Source organism: Clinocottus analis, unplaced genomic scaffold, assembly GCF_023055335.1.
Source record: "Clinocottus analis isolate CAN_PGR_092001 unplaced genomic scaffold, fCliAna1.0.p SCAF_6, whole genome shotgun sequence".
Classification (NCBI taxonomy): Eukaryota; Metazoa; Chordata; class Actinopteri; order Perciformes; family Cottidae; genus Clinocottus; species Clinocottus analis.
Window position 1 is genome coordinate 10,153,167 of NW_027176218.1, and position 10,499 is coordinate 10,163,665.

General features: G+C 39.9%; 2 protein-coding genes across 3 annotated transcripts in view; one reads left to right on the forward strand and one right to left on the reverse strand.

Moving 5' to 3' along the window:
• Window positions 1–8,516, reverse strand: part of fam174b (family with sequence similarity 174 member B) — a 24,642-nt gene extending 16,126 nt beyond the window's left edge. Inside the window, exon 1 of the mRNA XM_068602843.1 lies at window positions 8,498–8,516. The gene's annotated coding sequence lies outside the window, so the exon portion shown is untranslated. The remainder of the gene's footprint in view (window positions 1–8,497) is intronic.
• Window positions 1–10,499, forward strand: part of chd2 (chromodomain helicase DNA binding protein 2) — a 25,671-nt gene that overhangs the window by 8,432 nt on the left and 6,740 nt on the right. The window contains exons 6-30 of one of the 2 annotated variants that reach the window (XM_068602839.1): window positions 2,618–2,852; window positions 3,605–3,691; window positions 3,867–3,925; window positions 4,386–4,493; window positions 4,706–4,885; window positions 5,013–5,152; window positions 5,256–5,481; window positions 5,577–5,677; window positions 5,764–5,817; window positions 5,945–6,123; window positions 6,248–6,372; window positions 6,471–6,687; window positions 6,780–6,869; window positions 6,976–7,166; window positions 7,280–7,468; window positions 7,590–7,752; window positions 7,889–8,041; window positions 8,545–8,616; window positions 8,941–9,090; window positions 9,192–9,340; window positions 9,417–9,513; window positions 9,601–9,693; window positions 9,798–9,971; window positions 10,116–10,285; window positions 10,370–10,411. In XM_068602839.1, the coding sequence (XP_068458940.1) occupies window positions 2,618–2,852; window positions 3,605–3,691; window positions 3,867–3,925; window positions 4,386–4,493; window positions 4,706–4,885; window positions 5,013–5,152; window positions 5,256–5,481; window positions 5,577–5,677; window positions 5,764–5,817; window positions 5,945–6,123; window positions 6,248–6,372; window positions 6,471–6,687; window positions 6,780–6,869; window positions 6,976–7,166; window positions 7,280–7,468; window positions 7,590–7,752; window positions 7,889–8,041; window positions 8,545–8,616; window positions 8,941–9,090; window positions 9,192–9,340; window positions 9,417–9,513; window positions 9,601–9,693; window positions 9,798–9,971; window positions 10,116–10,285; window positions 10,370–10,411 (3,444 nt within the window). The remainder of the gene's footprint in view (window positions 1–2,617; window positions 2,853–3,604; window positions 3,692–3,866; window positions 3,926–4,385; window positions 4,494–4,705; window positions 4,886–5,012; window positions 5,153–5,255; window positions 5,482–5,576; window positions 5,678–5,763; window positions 5,818–5,944; window positions 6,124–6,247; window positions 6,373–6,470; window positions 6,688–6,779; window positions 6,870–6,975; window positions 7,167–7,279; window positions 7,469–7,589; window positions 7,753–7,888; window positions 8,042–8,544; window positions 8,617–8,940; window positions 9,091–9,191; window positions 9,341–9,416; window positions 9,514–9,600; window positions 9,694–9,797; window positions 9,972–10,115; window positions 10,286–10,369; window positions 10,412–10,499) is intronic. The other variant, XM_068602840.1, reaches the window with a different exon arrangement.

Below are 10,499 nucleotides of genomic sequence, written 5' to 3' on the forward strand. Positions count from 1 at the left end.
AATTCTCCTATTTTTTTTCAGCATAAGATACGTTTAAAAGGCACTTATTGTATTAATATTGGCTTTATGGATGTTGATGGTGTGAGTTGAAACATCTGTCTTGAACTTATTTGATGCTTGTAAATGTTACAGAATAACAATGTTCTGTTCTATTTAAATCTGGCTTTATCTGTATTACTTGTCAGAAAGATTACATTCAAGTGCCTATGGCCAAGAGTCTTGACACTTAACTATATTTTTTCAGTGTTGTCTGCCTTTCATTTTAGAAAGATAGTCAAAATATGCAAGTGTGTATTTGTTATCCTCAGGTATCTGAATCTTCAAATATCAAAACGAGTGGAAATGATTATTTTCATCAATAAAGATGTTTCTAAAACTAATAACAGGTGCATTTGCATGGTGTCAGAACACTGCAGGAATTCAGAAACTGCACAAGTTGGAAGCCATTATTATCATTTTAAATGTTTGTATTCATTGCAGAAATGCTGTGGCCCAATAGACACTTTTAGTGTTAGTAATGCTGCCATGTTTTTACAATAAATAATGCAGCCTGATCACAATAGACTGTTGTGTTTTTAGATAAAGGCACAAAGAAGTTTGGATACTAAATGCAGGTAATCACCTTCACAGCATTTTACTGATTGTACACTGCAGCAGGTTACATCACACTTGTAGTTTTTCTGTGTGCTCTTGTGGCAGCCATTTTAGTATTTTCAGCTGTGTGTGAAATATATCCTCTGTTACTGATGACAGTCTAACTTTTACAGACTAGTACATGAGTACTGTGGGCATGCACAGCTGCAGAAAAAACACCATAAAACCTTCTGACTTAATGCAACATGATATCTTTCTAATATACTATATATACATGCTCTCTTGAGTCACAAAATGGCCCTTGCTCTGTGTGCCCAGCTTCCTCACTTATCTGTATTAAAACTCAGCTCAGAACTACATGGAGGAGGAACGGAAGAGTTCAGACATTGGAAAGCCTGCACACTGCGTTCTTATTGGATAGAGTTTCACCTAGTAACACACCAGCCAATAGTAAATCGGGCTTTTGTCCCTGTCCCGCCCACTGTTGACCTCACTTAAAGCGGAAGGACGCATGCACTTCCGAGTTTCACAATCGAGGCTGCTGACGGTGCAGGCTGTAACATTTAGTAACCCAGTCGTCATACTTACATGAACGTCAGTTAGATTGTTTTGAATCGCTTCCAATAAATTGATTATTGTCTTATTCTCTTTCTATCGATGTCAGAATACAGTCATGTTTCTTTTCGCAATTACTAAGAAACGCGTATTAATTATTTTGTTCTCAAAAGTAAAAAAACAAACAATAGATGAAACTACAATTAAACATTTATACAGATTTTAATCGTGGTTAAATATAAATCCATGTATACAGATGTTAATCGTGGTTAAACATAAACCCATGTGTCCAAAGAGATCTGAGTCAGTGATGTCTACGGCTTTTTTCTGAGTGACTGCACCCCCAAGTGTCCAGACACGGTACTGCACACAGAAACCCAGACAGGAGAGGTCACCATTTCAGGCTGGAGGTTTTAACCATTGATTCCCTTCATAACATTAATATATAGTCATATCAAAATACCAGCTACAGTCTAATGTAGTTATAGTTTACTAAATTGATACTTTTGTTTCATACATCAGGATATAAAACTTGACATGCACCATCTTGTTTCTAAAGAGGTTCCAAAAACATTTAAAGCTTTTATCTGAATACATTTCATCTTGTGAAAGTGGTTTGTTACCAACCAGGGGCGTTTGGAGGAGACCCAAGACACATCGGAGATTAAGATGATCAAGATTTGTAAACATTTTTTTGTAAGAAGCCTTTTTCTGTTTTCATTTTATAATATATATATATATATATATATATATATATATATATATATATATATATATATATATACACATATATATATATATATATATATATATATATATATATATATATATATATACACATATATATATATATATATATATACTTTTGTAAAACTTTGAATTCTTTTCAGGCCTCTACAAAAATTTGATGTTAAACTGTCACAACACGTTCAACTAAGGCCACAGCCTGAGAGGTTGTCACAAGTAGACACTACTTAAGTTGAAGGAGTCAAAAGCTAAAATGGTCCAGAACCATTTCCAAATCTTCCACTTCTTTATATTAATGTATTGTAGGTTAGCATAGAGGAAATATTGTAATACTAAGTCAATACTCAAAGAAGTGATGATGTGTTAAACTCATGTTTAACTGGTTATTTTAGTGACGACGGAACGCCTTTTCAAAATGACTAAGTAGATTTCTGTGCCTTAGAGAGAATGCACTTATTTATAAGACTGTTAGCTGACTAAAGAACATGCTGCATGATGTAATTAGGTTTCCGTTTTCTCTCGGCTGACAGTCACAATTCACTCATGCCATCAAGCTCTTGCAGTTTCTCCATGTCTTAGTGAGTGTGTTTGCACTTTGAGTTTATTTTTATGTTGCTGCCACAACTCTACTCGCATTGTTTGCCATGTTGTTTGGTGTAAAATGTAGTTCAACATAATGCACCGCAAAATCAAAAGAATCAACATGTTCTTGTTTCTGTAGCAATTCAGCCTCAGAGGAATCCAACCGCTCTGCGTCGGAGTCTGGCAGTCAATCAGCGAGCGAGCATGGCCGTGAGAGGACGAGATCCCACAACTCTGATTCAAACAGTTCTTCAGAGTCGGAGGGTCACTCAGAGTCAGAGAGCGAGTCTGCAGAGTCCAAGTCACAGCAAACCACAGCCGGAGTGAAAGACAAGCCCGTTAGAAAGAAGGAGCGACTTGCAGATGTGAAGAAGGTAAACGTCACTTCACTGTAGAAAGACTTCCTGTTTCTAAAGCACTTCCTGTTCTTTAATAATGCAGATTGAGTTAACAAGGCGATTCAAAGTGCTTTACATTAAACCATTAAAAGCATCAAAACACAATGTGGAAAGAAAAGATTTAAAAATAATTAACAACATTCATGAAAACATTAATAGCAGTCAAAAAGCAAAAAATATAAAAAGTTGCATAGGAACAGGTTGTGCCGAGGTAACGGCAGAAAAATAAACTATTTTGACAATTTGTTATTTCACTGTCTTTTTTTGAAGCATAAGTGCTTCAAAATTTAGCTATTTATAGCTTTATTGTGAATATTTGATCCTTTTCCACGTTTTATTTACTCTTTGGGTTTTTGTCGGTCGGAGCAAGTAACACATTCGTAAACGCCAACGTGGGCTCTGTCTGAAATTTTGCCGCGATAGTCTAGTATTTTAGTAAGTAAGTACAGTAATTCATTGAGAATCAGATTATGAAAATAACAATCATTTGTAGCCAGATGGCACATTCTAGCAAATTATAATTGGACGGGACATTTTTTGTGTCGTGATACAGAAAGTATAGTTTGTATGTCAAAGTGTCCTTAAGTACGACACTGAACCTTCAGTTGCTCCCCGGGTGCTTCACAAGGCTGCCCACTGTGATGGGTTGAAATGCGGGACTAATACGGGGATTAATAATTATTATTAAAGTCAGCAGCTCTCTGAAAGCGGTCGCTCTGTGTTTACAGATGTGGGACGAACACCCAGATGTGTATGGAGTCAGGAGGTCAAATCGCAGCAGACAGGAGCCGGCTCGTTTAAACATCGGAGCTGGGGTAAGCAGATGTTATGAAAAAACAAAGACAAAGAATTTGCATCATGGCCTGGCAATTATTTCTATTGGCATCAACAAGCCACTGGTGCTACCTAGTGGATGCTATGAAGAAGTGCTGGTACGTTTCATGTGGAGACAAAGCTGACTGAAACATACTGTACTCACTGTATTTACAGGGCAGCAGTGACTCTGAGAGTGAAAGTCCCAAGAGAAAAACTAGAGCTAAGAAAAAAGAGTAAGTGTGAAGACTGAAAATGTCTTTGGGTATTTTTATACTTTTTTTAATTTGACATTACAGCACCGTATTGTTTCAATTCTGCCATGTTCAGACACTTATACTGAACTTCTTTTTTTTTTTAGCAAGATTTTTATTATTCAACACTTGATTCATACAGTAGTTTTGCACTCATCTGTTTTTGTCATTGTGTTGCCAGTCTGTGTTCATGTTGTGATTCTTATTATTTTAAGCTTGTTTTTTAAATGGGTATCTGTTTGTTCCAAACGGGCTTAGTTAGTTTCAGTCAGTCAAGCGAGGTTTCACATTTACATCAAAACTGATTGGTCCGATCAGTGGCTTATCCTTGATCTAATTGGGTTGTGGTGAACACCCCGTGGCCAGTATTGAATGCAATTCAAATTTAGGTGTAGCAGTGATGGGCCTTGAGGGTGAACTTGTGGCATTTCTTTGTTGTAAGAAATATCTGGAACTCAAATGATGAAGACGAGGACGAGGAGGCTTCCGACAGTACAGACAGTGAGCAGGAAGAGAAAAAAGTTAGATCCCGACGACTTCCTGCTAGAAGGTAAGTGTGTAGAAAGGCCTGGCCACCAGACAGCTACCCATTGGTCATCTCCAAATCATTCCATATTGTGTGAGCAGTTTTTCCCTTTACTCTGGTGTGAAAAAGTATACACCTGCAGTAAAAATAATGATACAAATATTTTTCAAAAAGGAGGCTGGTTGCTGTTTTCTAAGTGTTTTGTGTGTGTCTGTGCTTCACTGTGTGCTCTACAGACCTCAGGCCAAATCATCAACCAACAAAAAGCAACCGTCTCAAAAAAGCAGAAAGTCCAGGAAACAGGACTCGTCTGCTGAAGAAGATGACGACGATGATGACGACGACGATGACGACGACGATGAAGACGGCACTCCAAAGAGACAGACTCGAAGAAGGGGTGCAACAAAAGTCAAAAGGTGCATTTCTAAAGCTAAAGTGTTGTTATCATCCGTCTCCTGGTGCGTTGAACTATTGGCCCGGGACGTTTAGTTTAGTTTTTAGGACTTCAGACTAACGTTTATGCCCTGTTCTGTTGTGTTCCAGTTATAAAGAGGACCAACATGACATTGAAACGGACTCTGATGACCTGATTGAAATGACGGGGGAGGCATGCGAGGAGCAGCAGGATGATGACAGTGAGACCATTGAGAAGGTTATGGACACCAGGACAGGCAAAAAAGGAGGTAAAGCATTTTTACTTGACTCTTTGCTAATTTGAAAACCGCTGTTCCAAACCAAAAGACGCTTTGCGACATGTCTAAAAGTAGTTTTTTTCCTTCTCTCTAGCCACCGGGGCTTCCACTACTGGGTATTCTGTGGAGGAAAATGGAGACCCGAATGAAGGCTTTGACCCCGAGAACGATCAAGGGGAGACTCACTATCTAATCAAGTGGAAGGACTGGGCCTACATCCACAACACGTGGGAGAGCATGGACTCTCTGCTGCAGCAGAAGGTCAAGGGACTAAAGAAACTGGACAACTACAAAAAGAAACAAGAAGAGCTCAATTCATGGTAGCAAAAACATCTGTCTTCACATCAAGATAACAATGTATCGCTGATGTTGATCTTTTGAGGATTTTCACTGTTTTTTCTGTCCTTGCTTGTAGGTTGAACAGGGTGTCCCCTGAGGATGTAGAGTTTCATAACTGCCAACAAGAGCTCATATCGGACTTGAACAAGCAGTTTCAGATTGTGGAGCGCATTGTTGGTAAGAATTAATTATCTGATGTAATTGCTGATCATCTTTTTTTAATTTTACTTAAGATGTACTAAAATTAATTTGATTATCAACAGCAATAAAAACAGAAAAGACACCAGAACCGCTATCAGGGACCTCTGACTTCCCCTGTAAGTCCATCACTGTTACATTCTGTTGACTTTTTAAATATTTTGTAAGTAAATGTCTTTACTTCTACTTTTGTTATCGTCATATGTCTTTTTCCAATAATTTGTGCGTTTTTTTTTTTTTACACAGCTCATAGTCACAAGATACCCTCCTCCGATGAGCCAGAGTATCTATGCAAATGGATGGGCTTGCCCTATTCAGAGTGCAGCTGGGAGGATGGAGCTCTGGTTAGAAAGAAGTTTCAGTCCTGCATTGACAGCTTCACGAACCGAAGCTCCAGCAAAACTTTCCCCTCTAAAGACTGCAAGGTAAGAGTGAAATGACCCAGAATGGTCTTGTATTCATGTTTTACTTTTGAATCGTGTCCCTTTTATTCAATATTGTTAGATTTTTCTCGCAGTTAATTTTTTTTCTTTCTAACTGTCATTTCAGGTGTTAAAGCAACGACCAAGGTTTGTTCCTCTGAAGAAACAACCATTGTATATTGGAGATGATAACCTCCAACTGAGAGATTATCAGCTGGATGGCCTGAACTGGTTGGCCCACTCCTGGTGCAGGTACTGTGTAAATAAGTGTTGTAATATTGTAATATGTTGGATTTCCTGATTAGAAAAATCTGTGAAAAATAGTCTTTTTTTTAATACTCTGTCCTCAGGTGCAACAGTGTTATCCTCGCTGATGAGATGGGGCTGGGAAAGACCATCCAGACCATCTCCTTCCTGTCGTACCTGTTTAACCAGCATCAGCTGTATGGACCCTTCTTAGTGGTGGTGCCTCTGTCCACGCTCACCTCCTGGCAGAGGGAGTTTGACACCTGGGCTCCTCAAATGAACGTGGTGGTCTACCTCGGTGATGTTATGAGCAGGAAATCGGTACATTGACTCCCGAATGTCTGGTGGTGTGTCTGGTGGTCTTCTCTAGAGTTGGTTGTATAAACTTGTGCTTTTGCTTCTGATTGATGTAGATCCGTGACTACGAGTGGGTGAACCATCAAACGAAAAGAATCCGTTTCAGTGCACTATTAACCACTTATGAAATTCTACTTAAAGACAAGGTATGTGGAGGGATCAGCATTTCTTCAGAATTGTGTTTTATAGTTGTATTGACCGTGAAGAGGACCGGATCGCTGTGGCTTACAATAACAAGACGTGTGTCTGCAGGGGGTGCTCGGGAACATCAACTGGGCTTTTCTGGGTGTGGATGAAGCTCACAGACTGAAGAATGACGACTCCCTGCTGTACAAAACATTGATGGAGTTCAGGTCTAACCATAGGCTCCTCATTACTGGGACACCGCTGCAGAACTCCCTCAAAGAGCTCTGGTCACTGTTGCACTTCCTCATGCCCGACAAGTATGTCCTGGTTTAGACGTTTCAAGTGATGCTGGAGACAAGCAAGGAAACGCCATCAGTTTGCATCCCAGTCGTGGATGAGTGACGCTTATTATCTTTGTCGTGCACAACAGGTTTGATTCCTGGGAGGATTTTGACGATGTACACGGGAAAGGAACAGATAACGGATATCAGAGTCTCCACAAAGTCCTCGAGCCCTTCCTTCTGCGGCGTGTTAAGAAAGACGTGGAGAAATCGCTCCCTGCCAAAGTAGAACAGATTCTCCGTGTAGACATGACTGCACAGCAAAAACAATTCTACAAGTATGATTGTATTTCTCTCTTTTGTAACTTTTCTTTTTACTACTTCAGTGTTTCAAATCGTCTTGTACAGAAGCTGCATTTCTCCTCCCTATTAACTTAATTTGTTCTCCGACATTTCCAGGTGGATTTTAACGAGGAATTATAGAGCTCTGTACAAAGGCCCCCGAGGCAGCTCCTCTGGCTTCCTGAACATTGTTATGGAGCTTAAAAAGTGCTGCAACCACAGTTTTCTTATAAAGCAGCCTGAAGAAGTAGAGTCTGAAACCCAAAAGGAACACCTGCAGGTATGTTTCCTTCTGAACCCTCCTTGGCTCCCAGCAACACCTCAGGATATCGCTGCTCTTCAAAAGAAAATTGGCCCCAATAAAAGCTCAGTGCTTCTTCATTTTTCCTGACACCAAAAATGTGTGCTTTGTTCAGAGTGTTGTGAGGGGGAGTGGGAAGCTGGTGCTGCTGGACAAGCTGCTGACCAGACTCCGAGAAAGAGGCAACCGAGTCCTGATCTTCTCCCAGATGGTCAGGATGTTGGACATTCTGGCTGAATACCTCGCCAAGAATCGCTACCCATTCCAGGTAGGATTTGAACATTTTCTGGGCTTAATTGCACAAGTGTTTTTGGAACATAACTGGGAGGTGTACTAACTAAGACTACCTTTTTTAAAATATTATTTGCTAAAAATGAGAATTAAATCAAACCATCAGATTTTCTAAAACCTATTTTATCTCCAAAAGCTGTGTCTGTTTATGACTGTTGTCTTTATTGGTGTTTACAGTGCAGGGAGCTGTTGTGTTGGGTGGGTTTGACTGGGACGAGGGTCGGATGTCAGTGTTGTTGCACATATACTCCACCAGGCTGAGAGATCCTGTTATGTTATTTATAACAACAAGTTATGTTCTGCTGAAGACCAGACAAACGCCTGCAAGCCCCTAACTTGTTGTTTTTGCTGACTTGGTGCAGACATCGCTGTAGCATGTAGCCCGGGAAGAATGGCATGTCAAGCAAAATGATGTTAAGATTATAGCAATTACCTGCTGGCAAATCTTCAAAGGTTAAGTTCTCTCTCTCTCCTCTTCAGCGGCTGGACGGTTCCATAAAGGGCGAAATACGAAAGCAAGCACTTGACCACTTTAATGCAGAAGGCTCAGAGGTATGTATACTGCTAATGTATTGTTACCAACTGAAGAATGTAATACATTTATTCTAAAATGCACACCATATTTATTTGAATATTAGCATTATCTTATTGGGATGCTGACTGTTTCAAAACAAACATATTTTTTGCTTGTTTTTTTTCAAATATCTTTAAGAGCAGTAGCAGCAGAAGGATATATTTTATAAATGGTGTAAAAAGGATCAAATGTACATGATTAGTTGGAAGAAAGTCTGAGGTTAAACAGCATTTAAATCACAATTACCATTTTCAAATGATGTTGAATTGAGATCCGCATTAACAGTTTCATCCGTTTCCCAGGACTTCTGCTTCCTGTTGTCCACCAGAGCTGGAGGTTTAGGGATCAATTTGGCCTCGGCAGACACCGTCGTCATCTTTGACTCGGACTGGAACCCTCAAAATGATCTGCAGGCTCAAGCCAGGGCTCACAGGATCGGCCAGAAGAAACAGGTAATCCTTGGCCCAAATGATGGCTTTCACTGTACATGTGATATGGAAGTAAAAAGATAATTGTTTGGTCAGAAAATGACGTCAACGCTTACCTTTCGTAGGTGAATATTTATCGACTGGTCACCAAAGGGACAGTGGAGGAGGACATCATTGAGAGAGCAAAGAAGAAGATGGTTTTGGACCATCTTGTGATTCAGAGAATGGACACCACTGGTCGGACTGTCCTTGACAGCAACTCAGGAAACACAAAGTAAGAATTCAGAAATGATCTTGTTTATTATTTGGACACTGAAACTCTGTGTTTAAGGTTTTTTTTTTTTTTTCAGTTCGAACCCATTCAACAAAGAAGAACTGACTGCCATCCTCAAGTTTGGTGCAGAGGAGCTTTTCAAAGAGGCAGAAGGAGAGGAGTCTGAACCTCAGGTATTCCAACAAGAAATAATCTGGTGTGCAGTAAAAATGTTTGTTAGATATTTGTGGAATTAAACCAGAATGTATTTCTTCCTGTAGGAGATGGATATTGAGGAGATCCTGAGGTTGGCTGAAACAAGAGAAAGTGACCAGGGCTCAAGTGCTACGGATGAACTTCTGTCTCAGTTTAAGGTTCCTGTCAGCTTCTAGTACTGTAACATTAATGTAAAGTATGTAAAGATCCCCCTCTTTCAAAATCTGATTTGTCCCTTTTGTTCCTCCTCATGTTGCTGCAGGTTGCAAATTTCTCAAGCATGGAAGAGAGCGTTCCAGAGTTTGTGGAACGGCCCACACTGGAATGGGAGGATATCATCCCTGAAGATCAGCGCCGCAAAACTGAGGAGGAGGAGAAGCAGCGGGAGATGGATGACATCTTCTTGCTGCCCAGAAGCAGAAGCTCTAACAAGAGGGTAGGAGGAGAACCTTTACAGATTCATTTTAAAAACAACATTTTTTTAGTTTGATTTTAGAATCATAATTTACAATGCGTTCTATCTTCCAGCAGCATATTTATATCTGGCCATAAAGTTTTGCTCTGGTTCCTCTTTCTTTAGGCGAAGGCAAACGATAGTGACAGCGATGTGGGCTCCAAGCTGAAGAACCGCTCCTCCGGCTCTGAAAGTGAGACTGATGATAGTGATGACGACAAGAAGCCAAAGAAGAGAGGCAGACCCAGAGCCCGCAAAAACAATGTGGAAGGTTTCACTGATGCAGAGATCCGCAGGTAACGTATTTAGTTGTTTTTGTATGAATACAATGAATTAGATATTATACAATTAAAATGTATTCATGATAATATTATTCACAGGTTCATCAAAGCATACAAGAAATTTGGAGCTCCACTCGAAAGGTACACTTTGTTAAATTATATTAAGAATAAATGTACGGCTACATCATTCGACTACATGGTGTGTGAGATCTTAATAGCTCAAACAGTC